The 20,380-nt window shown below is 41.9% G+C and overlaps 1 protein-coding gene and 1 long non-coding RNA gene across 4 annotated transcripts in view; both read right to left on the minus strand.

Moving 5' to 3' along the window:
• SNTB1 (syntrophin beta 1) overlaps nucleotides 1-20,380 on the minus strand; it is a 235,171-nt gene that overhangs the window by 116,381 nt on the left and 98,410 nt on the right. For all 3 annotated transcript variants that reach the window (XM_060611234.2, XM_060611233.3, XM_078441968.2), the window contains one exon: nucleotides 16,625-16,841. In XM_060611234.2, coding sequence (XP_060467217.1) covers nucleotides 16,625-16,841 — 217 coding nt within the window. The remainder of the gene's footprint in view (nucleotides 1-16,624; nucleotides 16,842-20,380) is intronic.
• On the minus strand, nucleotides 5,214-7,889 carry LOC132664454 (uncharacterized). The gene is made up of 2 exons (XR_009603677.3): nucleotides 5,476-7,889; nucleotides 5,214-5,389 (listed from the first exon to the last, which is right to left on the minus strand). It is a non-coding gene; the product is annotated as an uncharacterized LOC132664454 (long non-coding RNA).

The raw sequence follows: 20,380 nt of genomic DNA on the forward strand, positions 1-20,380 counted from the left end.
TCAGTCAGATAAAGACACAGATAAACGTAAAAACACCACACGGTAAGAGCTACAAAGGGGGACACATGGGGGACTCAAGCTGAGTCTGGGTTTCTTCTGGGCCCCAGTGAAGTGGTGATGAGGTGTGGACTTCTTTAGTGAGCTATGTTTTTCTCTTCCATTCTTTAGCTTCATAGCTTATGAAATACTTGAACGTACATTGTATCACTTTACTTTTATTCCAATGCTGCGATGACAAGATTTTAAAAAAGAAGGTTGAGAGTATGAGAGAATAGTAAAGGTGAGGACATGTAAGAGTAAAGTATTTTCACGTGTTTGTTCTTCATTTACCAAAAATTGGTGGTCTGGTCTTTAAACGTAAGTAATTATAATTTAGAAAGGCCACAAACAAACACACAAATTCTAGCCTTTTAGCTGGGGCAGAATCTGGTTACACTGTAGTTATATCTACTTTTGCCGAAGCAAACAGAGGCGAGATTTCCTTTTCGACAAAGGTGTCCTCTAGACCCACAGGAAAGAGCATTAATCACAAATATTAAAACAGTTTCCAAAGCAACGCTATAACTACAATAACAAAGGATGCTTTTCACATGTTCTGAATGCGAAAAGGTCCTTTATCGGGTACCTTTATGTCATGCTCGTTCACTTGGATAATGCCAACTAAAAAAGAAGCCATATGATTGCTTTTAGACTCTACATGAAAAACTATATAAAGTGGGGGGCGCCTGGGTGGCTCAGTTGGTTAAGCGTCCGACTTCGGCTCAGGTCATGATGTCACAGCTCACAAGTTTGAGCCCTGAATCAGGCTCTGTGCTGACAGCTCAGAGCCTGGAGCCTGCTTCGGATTCCATGTCTCCCTCTCTCTCTGACCCTCTCCTGTTCATGCTCTGTCTTTCTCTGTCTCAAAAATAAATAAACATTAAAAATTTTTTAAAAATCTATAAAAACTGGGAAAGAGAGGGAAAAAACTGCATTTACTCAAGATGCCTAGCTCTTTGAGAATGACTGTTATCTCCCAGGAAATATTACTCAGCTTGAATGCACTGTTAGGACATTTCCATGATGATCATATTGGTCACAATAAGATTGGTTTATGCCGTGCCGTTAAATTATCCTGAAATCTCAGTTACCGAGCATAACCAAAGTTTGTGAAAATAACATGTTATGTTCCCCCAAGGGCCTGAGGTGGGTGGGGTGGGGATCTGCTCCACCAGGTCACTCAGGAAGCCAGTCTTAAGGAAACTCCACCATTTTAAAGGTGCACCTCCAAGAACACACTTGCCAATCACTGCCTCAGCTCAGGAGCACACACATCACCTCTTCTCATATTTCATTAGCCAGAATTAGTCACAAGGCCCAACACAACTATAAGACTTAGAGATTCGGGGGGACAAATGGACTATTTGGTGAGCCTACTGTCTGCCACTACAACCTATTTCCAAAACTCATCAAAACTGATGCTGTAGGGGAGGGACTAGTTTAATCACAATTCCCCCAACCTTATCAAGGCTCAGGGTTTCCTGTAAGCTCTTATTTTGAGTCTTTCCAGGCACAGGGAAGAGAATTAGCATTTCTTGAGCTCCTATCGTCTAGCCAACATTGCGTGATGGATACTGTGAGTTGGGTAACTCAAGCTCACTGCACCCTCTTTACAACGTAGAATGCTAAAAAAAAAAAAAAATTCCATCTTCCCAGAGTCCCTTACAGGTAGGGTTTTGGAAATATGCTAGGCTCTGCCAGACATACACTTGATGTCTTCCCTTGCTTAGGAAGGTGGCAGTTTTGACTGCCACTGCTGGTAAGCAAGGCTGTCAGGGTCAAAGGCAAGAAGCGATGGCAGCTGGCTGGGACAGCCAGCGTCCATTCACCCAGCCTCCTGGGTGTCAAGAGGCAGTTGCAAGGTGCCAGTTCCCTCATTCCTGGATCACCCCTCAGGTCCTGCACAGTTTTGGTAATTCCAATGGCAACCTCCTGGTTCTCTACTTTTTCCTGATTAAATCAGTTTTAAAGACTCCCGAGGGTCATTAATGGAGACTCAATCAAAAAGGTCTTCCCATTTTTGGTAGACAACTAATTCCTTAAATACCTTTCTGCTTAAGTTACCTAGACTGACTTCTGTTTCTTTCACTGTGACTTGACTGATAACATTTACCAAATATCGCTATATGCATAAGTTCCTCTAACAACTTTCTGAGAACTCCTAACTGTTGAAATGAGTCAACTTGTACTTTTAGGGAATCTAAGTTTGAGCTAAAATAACTGCAAGCATAAATTTGTTTTAAATTTCATGTTTTAGCTTTAAAATTCATGTGAACGAACTCTACAATAAATTCTATTCTCCCCAAATTCAGAGCAAAATTGATGTTCCCCTAAGGTATACCTTTTCATTCAGTGGCTTTATATATTCCTTGATAAAACCAACCTTATCCACGAAGGTATACACACGTCATCTTGAGAGACATTTAATTTGTGTAAAAATTCTGAAAGGTGGCTCTCATGATGCTTTCATTATTTTATTATTTACAGATGGATTAACTGGGGCTTAGAGGGGTAAACTTAGGTGTCCAAGATCACAAAGAGCTGGGGTTCAAACCTAGGTCTGTCTATTTTCAAAGCCACAATTTCTTTCCACTACAACACACAGACTTCTTTTTTTATTTTTTTAAATGTTTATTTATTTTTGAGAGAGAGAGAGAAAGAGAGCGCGAGCATGAGTGGGGGAGGGATAGAGAGAGGGAGATACAGAATCTGAGGCAGGCTCTAGGCTCTGAGGTGTCAGCACACAGCCTGACGCGGGGCTCAAACTCACAAACTGAGAGATCACGACCTGAGCTGAAGTCGGACCCTTAACTGACTGAGCTGCCCAGGAACCCCAATACGCAGACTTCTAAGACCACATCTCCTTAGTTCTCAGCTGCTCTGAACACTAGTTTCTAACAGAGGTTTGGTTAGTTTGCTTAGCTCAGTGCTGATATGACTAGTTAGTTCTTCTCTCCTCCATGACACCAAAAGCTGTAAGCATCTGCCTCCAAATGGTACACTTCTCATTTTATGAAGGATTGTCCAAGAAAAGATGGAAGGAACACAGTAGAAAAATCTGTAGAACTAGAAAAAAAAATTGACTACAACACACATTCTGTATCGTGGGCCACCCATGAACAACATGTACACAAACATGATGATAATGGATTTGTGAAGGCTGGAAACCTAATACAACTTGAAGTCAATAGGATCCTGGGATGACTATGGCATCAGCAGAAATATGTCGGTTCGAATTCCTTCTCTGGCTCATGCACGCTGTTTTATCTGTCACTCTCCTTGCCTACATACCTGACAGCAGGCTAGAGAATCCTGCCATCAAGACTTACTGGAACATTTCTATAAAACTGTATGTGGCTGTGGTAGGATTCCACCCCCTTAGTGATTCAAGCCCTTCTCCGTCTTTCCTGGAGAAATTAATCTAAAGATACTATTTGCACGTTGACCCAGTTCTTCAAACTGTCAGCTACTATAGCTCCAGAATCAGACAGAAACATATAAAAGTCACAATGTGGTTTTCATCTGTCCAAACAGCTGTGTTACACCTTCTCAACTCAATATTTTACCCAGGGCTTTCCCAGCACTTAATAAAACTATTAAAAAATTCTTAATGCGTCGTCATGCCACTGAAAGAATCCTTTGCTGATCTTATGAGAGATAGATATTTCTAGAACAGAAAAAAAGAGGTAAATGGGAGGAGATTGTCTTTGCTAAGTGCCTACTTAGGTGTAAGGCATTAGGCACATATCAACTTATTTAATTCTTTAAAAAAATTTTTTTTAATGTTTCTTTATTTTTGAGAGAGAGACAGAGCACGAGCAGGGGAGGCGCAGAGAGACAGGGAGACACAGAATCTGAAGCAGGCTCCGGGATCCAAGGTGTCAGCACAGAGCCCGATGCGGGGCTCGAAGTCACAAACAGTGAGATCATGACCTGACCTTAGCCGAAGTCAGATGCTTAACCAACCGAGCCACCCAGGCACCCTCAACTTATTTAATTCTTAAAATTCTATACGCATTCATAAAAATACTATCACCCTCATTTTATATATTTAAAAAATTCAATGAAGATAAGTAAATTGACTGAAGTCACCCAGATCATGAGTAGAAAAGCTAATAATGAAACCCAGATTGGACTGGCCTGAAAATCAATCATCTTTTCAAGATTGCATAACACCTCTAATAAAAAAATATTGCCAGAGAGCTTGAGAAACTAGCTCCAAGAATTGGAACTTCTGGATCTAGTGTTTTGTTTCCAGGTAACATGAGGAAACATTTCCTGATTGCCTGAATATTTAATAGCACAGGAAACGAAAACAAATTGCAGTACTTGGCCCTTACTGTGTGTTTCCTAACAGAAGTGGAGGAGAGAGCTTTCTCCTAGAGGGAAAAAAAGCACCACGTTACAACTGCAAGTGTGTCTATTAAGGGTAAGTGAGTTGGCATTTTAGATGAGACAACATTAAAAAGATTTTGCAGTTTTGATTCCACTGATGAATGGTTACTGCTCAAACATACCCCTTCCTCTCTTCACATCTTCGTCTGTCTCTGGCTGTGTCACTGTTAGAATCAGGTCGGGGCAGGGTGACGGCAGCACTCCTACCTGACTCCCCAGCTTTGTCGTACTGGAAGAGGACACACCCCCTGGCCCCTGCTCTCTGAGGAGAGGACAACAGTCCATCGTGAAAGCCGTTTCTCAGCTCAGCCACCCTGGCCACTCCCTGCTGCACTTCCCTTCCCCACCTCCAGCTTGAGACAAATAAACGGTCTTTTCCTCTGAGCATCACCGAGGCTAAAAGAAATCTTGATCAAAATTCTAGAAGAGGCATGGCACCATTTATTTATTTATTTATTTATTTATTTATTTTTTAATTTATTTTTGAGAGAGAGAGAGGGAGAGAGAGAGAGGAGAATCCCAAGCAGGCTCTGTGCTGTCAGTGCACAGTCTGACGCGGGGCTTGAACCCCAGAACTGCAAGATCGTGACCTGAACCGAAACCAAGAGTCAGACACTTAACCGACTGAGCCACCCAGGTGCCCCTACAGCACCTTTTATTAAGCAGGGCCGTATAAATATAGGTTCAGTCACTAACGAGGTGTTCGAGGTAGCCATGTTTTTCGTATAGTTGTCACTTGTATATACATCAGACCTATTTTCGAAAAGACAGAACGTAAGTACACTTTTTGCGATTTTATTTTTTCTGTCTCTGCTTTCTCCAGATTCATTCTCTGCCCTTCTCTGCCTTGCTCTGTGCTCCAAGAGTAAAACTCGATGTACTAAGCACATCACTCAGGCTCCCTAGACTCTGCCTTCCAGTTGTCAGCAACCACTCAGAAGCAAGAACAGGAGACCTTAGGGCGGGACAGAGGAAGATTAGGGATGCTGACCTATTCCCAATCCTCCCTGGGCCTCTGTCTCCCAGGGCTCCCGTCCTCACCAGCTCACAGAAACTTTCTCTTCTCCTCGGTCCCTGGGGTGGAAGCAGCTTCCCAGTTGCTAAGACCTGGGTGCTTCTCCATCCATTGCTGGTTCTTCTAACACAGCCTGCTCTTCTGTAAATGGTCCCTTCATTAAACATTCTTCAGTTAAGGCTTCAAGAATGACACGGGCAGCTGTGACCAGCATCTGTGCAATTGCCATTCTGGACGCAGTGAGCAATTTCTCCATGCTGTTCCAAGAATTAGGGCAAATGCAAAAGAAATGCAAGACGTGCTGCTGTTTCTCACCATGCCTGCAAGTCCAGGTAAAGGACATCAGACTGTCAAAAGACAGTCACTCTGACTGTCAATCAAGCCCGTATCGTCAAAGGCCTAAACGTGTCCTATGCTTGTGCTTACTCCCACCCTTCAGCAAAGCATGACTTTCCTCGGTTCCATTCACCGAGGGCCAGTGTAACCACCTAGCGATAGGGGCCAGATGTATGACTGACGGTGGCTCCACGTCCAAGGACGACAGAGCAAAACTAGTTCTGGACTCCTTCTTTTAGCTCAGGCCTTCAAGCCCATTTTCTCAGGAACTCCTGCAGATTCTGGCCCTTACGTCTCTCCAATTCATCCAACTTCTCCTCAGGGCTTCTGTCCTACTCTAGCAGAGGCCAAGATGATTTCTCACCTCAATTTCTGCAGTAACCCTCTGACTGCTCCCCCAGCCAGACCATGCTTGACTATGAAGCCAGAGGGGTCTTTGTGATGTCAATCCCCTGCTATAGACCCCACCTAGAATAAAGTCCTAAACATAAAGGGGCTTAGCTCTGAATGTGACCACCTCTGTAGACTCTTGACACATTCTTCTTAGAGAGTACTCCAAAGAGACTGAACTTCTTCCGATTCTTTGACAGAGCTATGTTTTTTCTTGCCTCGGTGCCTAGACTCATACTGTCTCTTTTGCCAAGAATACCCGATTTGTCTCCCTTCCCCAAACTTTGACCTGGCTAACTTCTAGTTTATTATTCGCGTCTCAGCACAGACATCACTTCTTCTGACAATCATTCCCCGTTGTCACCATCCACCCCCTTCCAAAAATCAGAACTTTGGATTAGGTAGTATTCCTGCAAAGGAGCTACTGGAGCATCCTTTCCACCTGCATCATCTTTAAAAAAAAATTTTTTTTAATGTTTATTTATCCTTGAGAAAGAGAGAGAGACAGAGTGTGAGCAGGGGAGGAGCAGACAGAGAGGGAGACACAGAGCCCAACGCAGGGCTCAAACCCATGAGCGGTGAGATCATGACCTGAGCCGAAGTCGGACTCCCAACCGACTGAGCCACCCAGGTGCCCCTCACCTGCATCACCTTTTAGAGTTCTGTTTTGGAATGCCCAGTTACTTGTACACATTCCCTACCTGACCAGAAGCTGTGCCAAGACAAGAACCCTGCAACCGGTGCAGATCGGGACCTAGCAGAAACCCTGGATGCTCAGAACTATTTGCTAAAACATTGAAATATAAGAAAAAGAAAGACATCTCAACCAGGTCGAATGGACCACCAATGTGAAAATTCCTGTTCTAGTTTTGTTTTGGAACGAAGAAAGTACCTGTCAACAGACACGGGACCTGGATGTCCAAGTAGGTGTTGTCTAAATGTATCTGCAGCTCTCCGTGCCATGAAACCATCCTCCACTGAGGAGAGTAAAAGTCCATGCATGTGTTGAGGAAGAAGGGCAGGGCTGCTCTGTGAATCCTCCTCTCTCCCCCTTCTCCCATCCCCACAGCAGGTGATGTCCACCTGAATAGAGGATGCCTGCATTCTAGCGCGGGGTTGTTTTCAGAGGCTCATTATCTCAGCTGGAAAATCCTGGGGCAGCTTTTTGCAAACCAAATGGAGTTCAATTAATGTACTGAGAGCCAAAGATCAAGACCTAAATATTGAGAGTCAACATTAGCAAAAGTCTCTCAGCACCCAGATGGTCAAGTTCAACCTTTTGAAATGCTCTTCGAAGAGGGGAAACTGAGATTTTTCCTGGAATGGTGCTTAGAGGTACAGGAATGAACTAAAATGAACTCATCTTACTGTGTATTGATGAATCATGGAACCATGCTTGGTGAACACTCTCCTCAACTCCTTTCCTCAAGGCTATCCAAAAATAGTTAAATTCCCTTTTTTTTCACTAGCTTACCATTGCCAGGGAAACCTTACTAATTCATCTCCAACAGATTAAAAATATATGATAATTAGGATGAACACTCAAATTTATCTATGGAGGAAACAGATTTTCTTAAAAATAACAAGGCTATGAAAATGTTATTTAAGCTCATTAAAATGAACCTTTTGTGCACTCTGTTGTATACAAAGATGCAAATTATGCAAGGTTTTTTGGGGGGAAAACAGTGGCTTGGCCATTCATGTTCATCTCCTCTCCCTTAAAATATCCCAGTAAGGAAAAACAGTAAAATATGTATAAGCCCACCAGAAAATGAGAGGCAAGAGCTCAATATGTGTCTGGAGGACAGACAGCAATGAAACTCAGTAATCGATTGCACATAAAGAATGAGCCAAGAATGCTACAACCTGATGGGCTACAGAGAGAATCCCAAAGAAGTGTGAGCTCCTTGGCTTTGCATACCCTGCAGGGGCTGGGAGCATCACAGACAGAGGCAGGGGTGATGCAGGGCTGGAAACAGGGTCCTATGTGAGGTGTGCAAGCTGAGTAGTGGGGGTCTCAGAAAGCTGACAACTGGGTGTTCCCACCACCACCCACACCCAAGGCCTGGCAAATTGTCCTAAGTAACTTAATGGACCCAGAGGAAACTTCCAAACATCAACATCTGCAGAACTGGAAGGGGTCTCTCAGTAAGGCTGACTCACCAAATAATAACCGTACATGAATTCTCACCAACTGATAAACCCCCTCCCCACACAAAGGTTCCAATAGGTTTCTTTGTCTCTCAGTGTAAAAAATGAGCAGATACCAAAGGATCACCAAACATCTGAGGAAAACTCCAGCAAGTTAGATGAAGATCCGAACAAACAAGCAGAAAAAAGAATAACAGAAAAAACAAAGAGCACAAAGAAAAGTAAACAAACCTAATTAATAGTCTCCAAGAATTAAGACAAAATATAGCATCCATAAAACAAGAACAAAATTCCACTAAAAAGAAACATTCAGAGAATAAAGAGCTAAAATATAATAGCTAAAATTTAAACACAATATATTCATGAGAAGGGTCACAGAAATAAACTTTAAGAAGTGACTGAAGTAACAGAGAAAAAAAAAACAGACTTAGAAAACCAGTCTATGAGGTCATCTTTCCAACAGGGGATCCAGAGAGACAGAGAACAAAGAAAATGGAGAAGGACATTACCAAATACATAATGTGAGAATATTTCCCAGATCTCAGACATGAGTCTCTCTCATGGTTTACAAATAGGCTTCAAAATGAATGATAAACACCCATTGCTTTTTAATAATAAATCTTTGAAAACTATCTGCTTTTATTATTTTGGTAACATTTAAGCTTTCATTAAAATAACTTTTAAAAAGGAGTGTCTTACCTGTTTTCTTAGGTCTGTTGTGGATGCTAAAGGCAAGCCTTCTTGCTTTGCCTAACTATGTACACTTAAAAAATAACATAACTGCTTAGGACTTTATTTCCTATTTCAGATCTCTGACTAATTCAGTCCAACCTCCCTGAACTTTCCCTTCCCAACCACCTTTAAACAAACTGTTGAAACATTACTATCTATTTCACTTCCTGTATTTCTCAAAAGCAGAATGTGAGCACTGTTGAAAAACACCAAGGTCATCTCTCTTTTTATCCATACCCTTCCAGAGTAACAATATTTCAGTAGGGGTTATCTAGGTAAAAAGCAAGGATGGATGGATGGATGGATGGATGGATAGATAGATAGATAGATAGATAGATAGACAGACAGATAGATAATGTGATAGAGCTATAGTAGATAGAGGTAATAGATAGACAGACAGATAGATAGACAAAGGTAACAGATAGATACAGACAGATGAATAAACATGACCAAAATGGTGCTCTTGGTGGTAGAGGGAAGTCCACACTTTCAAATGAAACTGGTAGATCATCCAAAAGATAATACTCATGTTTTTTTGTTGGTTTATTTGTTTGTTTGACTTTAGTTTTTATACATGATGGTAACAGTTTAACTTAGCCACGTGAGGAGGTTTCTAGATCCACGGTGGTCTATACAGATTCAGAAACACTTCTGCTATGAACACCTTGATATATTATATAAGATATAATAAGAAAAGTTTGATTTTGGGGCTTTAATGTACTACTGAGCTTGCAAAAAAGAAAAGGAAACTCCCATATTAAAAAAAAAAAAAAAAAAGGATGGGAAGCCATTGAAAACAACAGTGGTGAGTATTGGGGTTGTGGCAGGTAGGTCAGTAGTGGGGGGGGGGGTGTGCTGAAGACTTGGGAGTTTGATATATACATGATAGTTAAGGTTCTGTGGGCCCATGACTTGGGAAACTGGAACGAGTTTCCTACAGAGAGCCAGAAGTCCCAGAAGGCTAAAAACCTCTGTGAAAGAATGTCTTACAAAATAATCTCTCCCCAACAGTTTGAGGAGATGACCTGGAAATTTCTTTCAGCTGGAAAGAAAACTCCTCCCTCCCTTGGAGCCCAGGACTGAGGATATTTTGATTGAAAGCTGAATTTATGGCACAGTTATGCTACCAGGAATTAGGGGATGCTTACAGGGGTATCAAATCCTTACAACAGTTATACGTGGTCAGTGTCAGCAAGCACATTTTATAGACAAGGAAGCTCGGAATCAGAGAGATTAGGCAATTTATCTAAAATGAAAGGGCCTAAGTGACAGAACTGAGATCCAAACTCCTATTTTCTAACCTCAACTCCAGAGTTTTACTCACTGATATTAGCAGGTGGTTAATTTGGGCCTTTTTGGGGCCTAATTTGAAAATGTGTCCACTTACTATAGTGCCACTATAACTTTATTTCACATTTTCCCCATTGTTTCCAAAATGCATTGTCAATTGTGGTGGGCTAGCAATACTTTCTGTTATGAGGCCACCATCGTGTATCCAACCAAAGTGGAGAAAACAGAACCAAGAAAGTACACATATTATGAGCCTCTTAAGAGGAGAAGCTCTTTTCACAAGCCAGGATTTACTATAGAGACAGGATGGGTAGTAGAACCTCATGAATCTTCACTCTGGTTGGCCTAATGGAGGAGCCTTTTCAATAGGATTCCAAGTTTGAAGAGTATGGTTGAGAACTCTACGTAAGCTTTGGGTGAGGGGGGCTATCGTGTGCCCCAAACACTGGAAAAAGTAGGAAATCAGGCTCAACTAGTAAAATAGTTACTCTTGTCTGTTGGTCACCAAAAGAACTGTGTTTCCAAATGTGTAACTAAAGTACTTGGGATCACCTAAAACTCACAACAAAGGGATATGGGAGCAACTTTGGAGAGCCAGGACTAGAATTTGATTTAATTTAACAAGCAAAAACAAAGTCCACTGCTCTGGTCCCCATCAGGAATAAGACTGGGTGAACAGAAGAGGAGTGGGGCATCCACTTAGGGGAGCCCCGAGTATTTATGCACAGCCCAAAGGAGATGGGGGCTCTCAGTAAAGCAGTAACTAACATAATGGCTATTCTGGCAAAGCTCTCCTAATCCCGGAAGGGGTGGCTTCCAGCTTCCTTGTACACCTTAAGGTCTGCTAGCATCTCTTGTATTGATAACCTTGGTGACAACTGAATTCCTCACATAGAATGCATTGCTTAGGCTGCCTTGAAAGTCCATATTGTTTTTGTTACTTGGTGTTCTGATATTCTGTTTACTTCTATACTTGTCTTCTAATACAGACCACCTGTATGTAATGGGAGGACATACATACTGTCCTACTTCAGTGTTTACTTCTGCTTGACAATTGCATTTGTTTTCGTTAGTATTAGCCCACTCCTTGGAGATGGATCCAGTGTCACTATGCCACTAATCAGGTTTCTGATCCTCTGTGGCTGCAACTTGGGCGCTGGATTGTGGTAACATCACTGAGGGCACTTTGTGAGAATATATCTGCATCTACTATAGGACTTACTGGATCATACCCCTCTGAATCACTGTGTGCTGAGTGGAGCACTTCTATTTGAAATTACAATGGCATCTTCTGTGGATTTTTCACTTGTATACTGTAAATAGAAATGCACACTGTTTTTCAAAAAGCTGTATGCATTGCTTCATAATTTAACCATGAATATCTACAGTGGAGTCTATTACTGGAGCACATAGGCATGACAAAAGCTTCATACACCATCCATAAGGGTCCATCTGCTTTCAACCCAGTAATAGGCTTTGTCAATGGGTTGTTATGGTTTATTTAAGTTTGCTGTGCCTGTCAAGATAGAACCATGTTTTTATTTGTTCTCTTATTCCCAAGCCTATTTAGTGGAAGATGTTTGCTTTTTTTTTTTTTTAAAGTTTGAGAAGGTAAAGAATACCAAAAATGGACAGATGAATATGCCATTTATCATACATAGCACATATTTTTGAATGCCTGCTTTGTATCAAGCAATGTTCTCGAAAGATGGGATATTAAAATGACAACACGGGATGTTCCAGACCTCAAGGGGTCTTAATAACTTTATGAACTGGGTAAGCACATAAGAAAAAAATCTCAAGTCATTATGAAAGCTGCCATAATGGACAGATCAACACACAGGGTATAGTGGGACCAGTGTCTCACCTGTGCTGAGTGTTAGAAGGTGACTAGGAAGTTGTCAGGGAAGTAAATTATTTAAGGGTGGCTGGGGCATAAAGGATGAGATGGGAAGAGCTGGACACTTAGGGAAGATCCAGAACCTCATAAGGTTTTTATGTAATACTGAGTAGTTTTGGTATCAGCGAAGGTGACAGGGAGCCATCTTGAGCAAATGGATAAATTTTGGGTGTTTTATATTCCCTTGGCTAGCTGGGTAGATGGTGGAGGATAGCGAAGGAGCAAGCTGGAAACAAAGCACCCGGTAGAGAATATGTCCAAATAGTCTGGAGGACTGGGGATGTAGCTCTGGACGAGGGCAGCGAAGAGCTTATGAACGAGTTATTTATGAAGTGCAATTTTTTTAAAAAATGTTGTAATCATTGACAACCACTAGCAGTGACATATTCTTGTGGATTCAGTGCCTGCTGGGTGACCTTTTCCACAGAAAGAGTAGCAATCCTGCCTGCTGTTCTACGGCTTTTTCTATTTGAGAAATTGAACATTAGAGTTTTTAATGCAAACTATAAGTAGCTGTGCATCACCAACCAAGGGGATTAGTGCCAAGCTGCTGTGGCATTTGTCATCAGTCCTCAAGCCTCAGCATCCAGGAGCCCATTGAGTCCTGGCCATTGCACTTACGGTTCAAGTGAGCTGTTCTGCCAGGTGCTGGAGTCACAGGCAATGGGTTATCGTGATTAAGAAGCTGGGCTTCGGGTTGGAACCCCAGATCTACGGTTTGCTTCAACTCTCACTTCTGAACTACATTTCACTGTTTATGAAATAGAGATTAGAGGACCTACTACTGAGAGTTGTTATTAGATTGAATGAGATAGTTGCTGAAATCCACACATTCCAAGGTTGAGCTAGACTCTCCCTTTCTCTTTTATGTTTAACATAGCATTATTTTCATTTTCTCAGAAAGGCTACCATCTCAGTTTCTATTTCCCCTTTCACCCAGGAGTTATTTCACAGCTTTTAAAAATCCAAGAAGAAAGGTTTTCTGCACTTTGATTTTGCAATTTGTTTTCCACTTTTACTCCACTATCATCAGAGAATGTCGTTTAGAATATTCCTACCTCAAGGAGTTTATTGCACTTTTTGTGAGCTAATCTATAGTTAATTTTGTCAATGTTCTATCTGCATTTAGAAAATGGGATTTCCTACATTTAGAAAAGGGAAGTGTGTTCTTTATTATCAGTGTACAAAGTTTGTGATGTATCCAGATCTCCCTTGTTAATGATGTTGTTTGGGTCTTTCAGATCTTTACCGATCTTTTGTCTACTTGCCCTATCTTGGACGGAGAGTGGCATGTTGAATTACCTAATAGTACATTTCGATTTCTTCTTGCATCTTCTACAAAGGCCACTGCTGTGTTATTTGGGGTGCATCCACAACTGTTGAATGTTCCTTGTGAACCCCGGTCTTCAGCCTCAACCAGTTCTTTGTCCTGTTTTGTGCTTTCAGTCTGCATCTTACCCTGTCATATATCAGGATCAAAAGTGGTACTTTTTGCTGTCATTGCTGTTAGTTTATATTTGCCTTGTACGCTTTACCCATCTCTTTGCTTTTTGCCTTTTAAAATCACTTCGTGTTAGGCGTGTCTTGTGTTCAGCACGGAGTTGAGTCTACATTTCTGACTAGTACATTATACTCTGCCCAGCATGTAACCAGAGTTCCATTAAATATTTGTTTCCTTTTTCCTTTCTTCTCTTCCTCGACCAGGGCCAAGATTCACCTAAAACCATAATCTTTTCCCCCCCAGCTTTGTTGAGGTATAGCTGACAAAATTTTAAGATATTTAAAGTGTATTGCACGGTGATTTGATATACATATACATTGTGAAAGGTCAATCTCATTATTAGCAGTTCTGGGTCTATCTGGATGGAAGTCTCCTCCTGGACCCTCTGGCTTAGCTGGATTCTCATTTTCAGTCCTGCCCTGTGGTTCTCATACCCTAGCAGGATAGGCTCTCCCACACCACCTCATCAATAGTGGATTGAAGACCACTGATTTAAAAGTTTAAAGATGTATTCCCTCTTCTGGCTTGACATATGAAGTCTCCAGTGTTTGAACTAAGGCCCGATGTGTCCCAAAATATTCTTTACAATAGAATTTGGTGCCTTAGGAGGAAGTTACAGTATATAGACCACAGCTGGAATGAACCCTAGAAATCATCTACTTAAGCTCTCTCCCCAGGCATGAATCTCTCCTACGATATTCCACATTTTCTAGTCTCTGCATTTTTCTGGTAACGGCAATCTGACACTGTCACCCACACTGTAGGCTTGCATTCAAAACCCAGCAAAACTGTGTATTAGCCACACGATGCCTGGAACTTCTATAAGAACTGAGCCTCAGTTTTCATCTACAGAATGAGGACAATGAGAGAAACTCAGAGGGCTATTTAGAGGACTAAGGAGGGTTACAGTTTTATGTACCAGGCAGATAACTGATGGAATCCCCCAAGTGTGTGGCAATAGGAGTGCTGAGGGGAATTCATTCCCTTATACAAGGAGAAGCCTCACCCAGGCTCCTGCAGATTGGAAACCTGCCTGCAGCAACGTGGGCCTAATAATTTCCCCAGATCTATCCATTTTTCTAGAAAAGCAGAGATCTGGCTTTTCAATGTGAAATTTCCCAATGATTCAATGTAGGAAGTAGTTCGGATTTCTTGAACACACTAGACGGATCCTATCTGTCGTCTGGGTACACCTAGAGGCTGCGACTTTGCAGTCTCTGGTCTGAAGTAAATTAGCGTAACGCCCAGCACAAGATAGGCACTCCATAAACTATGAGTTCACCGGATCTAACACCTTAGACATCAGACTCCTGGCAGAAAGGACTTGTCCGTCTGATTTGGTAGCTATGAGACCAGGAAAGATCAAACGCAGAGTAACCGGGGCATCAACTGAAGGCCCAGGGAAAGCAGCAGAAATTGAAGGGGACAAAACAGAACAGGTTAGAGCGGCTCATGGAGGAATGGAAGAATTCTGCCTCCTTGCCAGTCTGCCTGCTCCAACTCCTCTTTGGCTGATACTTCCCACTCTCTCCTGCAACCGCAGCTCTGATCCCTGGGCAGACAGAACCGGCATGGGAGGAGTGGGGGGAGCAGGGTGGATCCTCCAGCTGCTGGAGTGAGAGAGGCTAGCAGCTTCTTTAGAGTGAGCTTATTAGGAAGGGAACGAAAAACGCTTTGAGCTCCAAGCTGAGGAGGCAACTTCCTCCCTATCCCTATTCCCTTTGGCTCTTCCCCACCAGCAACTCAGAGCCTAGCCAAATACATCCCACTCACGTAGGCGGCAGCTGTCCCACACATGTTACAAACAAGGGCCACTAGAGCTGTCCCTATTTTTAGCATTTGGATGTGTCTGCCAAGGTCACCAAGATTCCCCGTTGACTGGCTCCATTCCTCTCCCTCTCCTCTACATGTCTGTTATTTTCCTCCCAGGTAGATGTTTTCTGTTCAGATGAGTTAAAGTAAGATGTCTGGGGGAACAGGGACCCACATATTTGCTGGTCTTCCTGGACTCCTTATAATTTCCATGGATTGGGTGATATATCTATCCCGAGGCATGAGAAATTGTGTACAGACTTTGAGAAATAGCACTCCAGGGTTGGATCAAAGCCACTCCCTTTTTGTCTCTTAAGCATAAAGAGAAGTTTAGAGCAAAAATTGCATTAAGGATCCTCCCATCGAAACTTCCAAGTACACAGTTGAGGACACTGAGGCCCAGAGGGGGCTGATGTGCTTGCTACTACCTGACATTATAATGAATATCATTATCGGGCGCCTGGGTGGATCAGTTGGTTAAATGTCCGACTTTGGCTCAGGTCATGATCTCATGGTTCATGAGTTCAAGCCCTGTGTTGGGCTCTACGCTGACAGCGCAGACCCTGGAGCCTGCTTCAGATTCTGTGTGTGTCTCTCTCTCTGCCCCTTCCCCACTCATGCTCCCTCCTTCTCAAAAATAAATAAACTTAAAGAAAATTTTAAATAATAACAAATATTATTATAGCTTATATTCAGGAAGGTTTTCCTGCTGTAAGCACTTCATGTAGATTTCCAACTCAGCGAGGTATCTATTTCAATTATTCCCATTTTGCAGATGACAAAACTGAGATTTATTGGTTTAAGAAACTTGCCCAAAGTCACATAAACTAGCAATGGGAGGCCCAGAGAAGACACTTAGGATCTTGACTCCAATTCAACTCTTTCCAGAACCAAAGATTTCTCACGAAGATAAAAGAAAGGAAGGGAATGAGGGAGGCCTGGCTTGAACACACAACATTATCTCTGTGGGGCCCTTTCAGGCTATTCTTTGGAAACCTTTGAGTGTTTTCAGAACACAGGCACAGGCCTAGCAATGTCAGAGGAGATCCCTGGCCCTCTTTACCTGTTCTCAGGGTCAGCCAAGGCCATACTCCGAGTGACATAACACATCTTGAGGGGGATGCTTTTCCGATCTCTGTGGAAGGAGAAGGGCTGCGAGGACAGAGGGTCTGAGGAGCCGCCCCCTAACCGAGGCGATTCTGGCGGAGGCGTTTCCCAGCCGATCTCAGATACTGGGGAGCCTTTCTTCACATAGGGTGTGGCTTCTCGCATGTACTTCACTGCAAAAAAAAAAAAAAAAAAAAAAAAAAAGACAACAGAGTTTTTAAGTACATCAGGGCTGGATTTCTGGAAGGTCTGATTGAGTTTTTCAAAACTTGCATGAGATGAGGTCTTAATACTGAACCTCTTAAACTCTAAGCAAGATCCACAACTTCTGTGCTTCTCAAAATAGTTTTTCTGTTATTTAAATTCTATACCAAAGTGGTTTTTAGAACTTGCTATTACAATGACCTGAACTTGAGAATTACTTTCAGCTTTTTTCAACTATGACAACTTTTATCTTTTCTGATTATAAGCTGCATTCTGGGGAAGAGGCTGAAAGACAAATGGGCAGAGAAGGAGAAAGCATAACTTAGGCTTAAAGGCACATGACTGTTCAATATAGAAGTTGGGAATTTGGTAGCCACATTCTCTATCCATGGCATCATTTTTCTGTGCAGAAGCAAGAATAGGATTTTCAATTTAATACCACTAAGCACATACAGTATGCAAAAAAAAAAAAAAAAAATCTTACATAAAAGGATACTTGTTTTGCAATTGAAAAAAAATTTGTAAGAGCAAAAATACCTTTTGAAGGAGCTGAAAACTAGCACCAACCTAAATTTCTATAAGAAAAATAATAAACTGTAAGACAGTTGTACAGTCATTTTAAAAAATGAGATATAGCTATAGATGTGTTGTAGAAAGATCTATAAGATCTATTATTAGTTTAAAAAATGTTAGACAGAAGTACATACACTTTAATCTTTTGCATATAAATCATAAATACATAGGCTTATATATATATAAGCTATATATATATATAACTATTTCTGGATAGAAACATAAGAAAACGTTAACAGCAGTTAGCTCTTGGGAGTGGAAATAAAAGCCAAGCTGACGAAGAGTAGACTTTACTCTTCATTTATCACTCTTTTATAGCATTTTTATGTTTAGCCAATATGTACATATTACTTTTGTGAAATTATAAAAAAACATAAATAGTTCAAAAGCTGAGTGGAATAGACTGAAATCCTGCGCTTCGATGTGTTTCCTTGGTCTTAATAAGCTATTTGCCAAGGTGTCTGGGTGGCTCAGCTGGTTAAGGTCTGACTCTTGATTTCTGCTCAGGTCATGATCTCGTGGTTTGTGAGTTCGAGCTCCACACTGGGGTCTGCACTGAAGGCACAGAGTCTGCTTGGGATTCTCTCTCTTCCTCTCTCCCAGCCTCTCCCTTGCTCATGCTCACGCTCTCTCTCTCTCTCTCTCCCAAAATAAAAAAAATATTTTTAAAAAAAGAGGGTTTTTTTTTGCCTATTCCGAATTTAAACATTTGGTCCATAGACAGCCTCTGAATTGACAGGGCAGCTAGCTTCTTGGAACAATGCAACATAAACATCCATATCTTTCCCTCTATCACTCGCACCGTCTGCTTCTGTGCTCCTCTGTGGCGGGGAGGGCGGGATTGGTGAAATTCCTTACCGGTATCTGATTTTACAAATGGCAATGAACTGGAATGGGTACAAACTAGAGGATATTTACTCCAGATCGTTGATGATTCAAGTCCACAAACTAATGCCTTTACCATGCAAGACATGGGGCCAGGTTTACAGACTGCAAAAATAAACAATAGACAGTTTCCTACTAAAGAGTTTAAAAACCATGGGTGACTACAGTGGATGCTGCTGGGTCCCATCAGATCCTTTCCACCAGTCTGAGCATGTATTTCCTAGCTGCCTGTGTTCGTTGAGAACAACTCTTAGCTGCCGGCCTGCTCTGGAAAACAGCTGTTAAACCAACAGAAGCCACCAAGTCTGGGAAGCTACAAAGTTGCTGCCTGATCCCCCTGACCTGACGGAGGCTCTGCTTCTCAGGAGCCCCACCCAAGGCAGTGATACAACACAAGTGCATAAATAGCACACAAAACAGAATGAGCTGAGTGTTAGAACAGGAATAAAGTATGTTGAAAAAACTCACAAGGAAACTGCATCTAGGAGCATGAGTGACAAGTTAGGTTCATAGCAATTTAATAAGCAGGCCAAACACACCGAGGTCCATGCAATATGGGCAGGGATTGGGGAACTCAGTCATAGGTATCAAAAATAGCCATACTAATTCAAGACAGAGGAGATGTCATTTAATACCAACACATATTTGAAAAGGAGATTTCAGGGTTTTCACTGAATATAGGTGCAGTTAGGAGAAAAAAGCTCCACGGTCACCACAAATCTGGTAGCACAGGCTGCAGTCACAGAAGAAGAAAGGGCATTCATGGACAGTGTATTTTAAGGCATATTGTTTATTTGTGGGCAATATACTTAAAAAGGAACACAAACATACCTAAGTACAAATGCAGAAAATCTAAGGGGACAGATTTAAGCTGTCCAAAGCCAGAATGAACAGACCGGTTTTGAAGACACTGAATTTTTTTAATCTCTAAAAATGTTTTGGTAGAAGCTAGAACACAGCTTAGCTTTGTATAGAATCATACTTGTTGATAAACAGGAAATTCAAATATAGCTGAGATGGTTTGAAGGTTCTCCTTTGGTTGCATTATTATGCTTCTGGCTGGAGTAGGAAATGAGTGTTGTAGAAATCCAGAGATGCTTCATGGAATAGATGTCAATTGAACTTGGCTTTAAAGGGAAGATAGGACTTCAGAGAGTGGAGACAGGAATAACAATCCTTCTTTTATATAGTGCACTCTGATTTACACTTTGTATTGAAATCACATAGGAAAGGAAAGTTGCCTCAGTTTGAAGGGGAATAAAGAAAGAACATTTATTCCATACCTAAGGATGTGCAAAGTACGGAACCAGATGTTTTATATACCTTCCCGCCTTTAAGCACCACCTTATTTACTTTTTAAAGTTTTTTAAAGGTTTACTTATTTTTGAGAGAGAGAGAGAGAGACAGACAGAGACAGAGTACAAGTCGGGGAGGGGGCAGAGAGAGAGAGGGAGACAGAACCCGAAGCAGGCTCCAGGCTCTGAGCTATCAACACAGAGCCCAACATGGGGCCTGAACTCATGAATCATGAGATCATGACCTGAGCCGAAGTTGGAAGCTTAACTGACTGAGCCACCCAGGCGCCCCAAGACACCACCCTATTTATAAGGTAACCAAGATCCAGAGAAAAAATGGGCAAAGGGTCTTTCATTGTTTGAGTGTCCATGTATCCATAAGCAATAAGGAAATAAATTGCTATTCTTTTCAGACCCTACTAGAAAGAAATGTTCTGTAGAACTATTCTTATTCTGATGGACACTAGGAACTTTACATATGTTATCCCTTACAAGGCTAATATTATTTTATACATCAGCACAACAATGCATGGAAGTTTCACTTATGTGGGTGGTAAGTAGTGGAGCTGGAGTTTGACTTCCCAGAGATCACATTCTTTCATGGAATCTGGCTACCCCACCTAGACAAAAAAGGCAAAATGACAAGCTACTAGGTTTGGACTTCATTCCATAGGCAGTGGTGACAGCCATGGTGGTATTGGTCCATGAGTGAGGGAATGACAGAATCAGAAGTTAGCTACAGACAGCAAAGGATG

This window comes from Panthera onca, chromosome F2 (genome assembly GCF_046562875.1).
Source record: "Panthera onca isolate mPanOnc1 chromosome F2, mPanOnc1 haplotype 2, whole genome shotgun sequence".
Lineage (NCBI taxonomy): Eukaryota > Metazoa > Chordata > Mammalia > Carnivora > Felidae > Panthera > Panthera onca.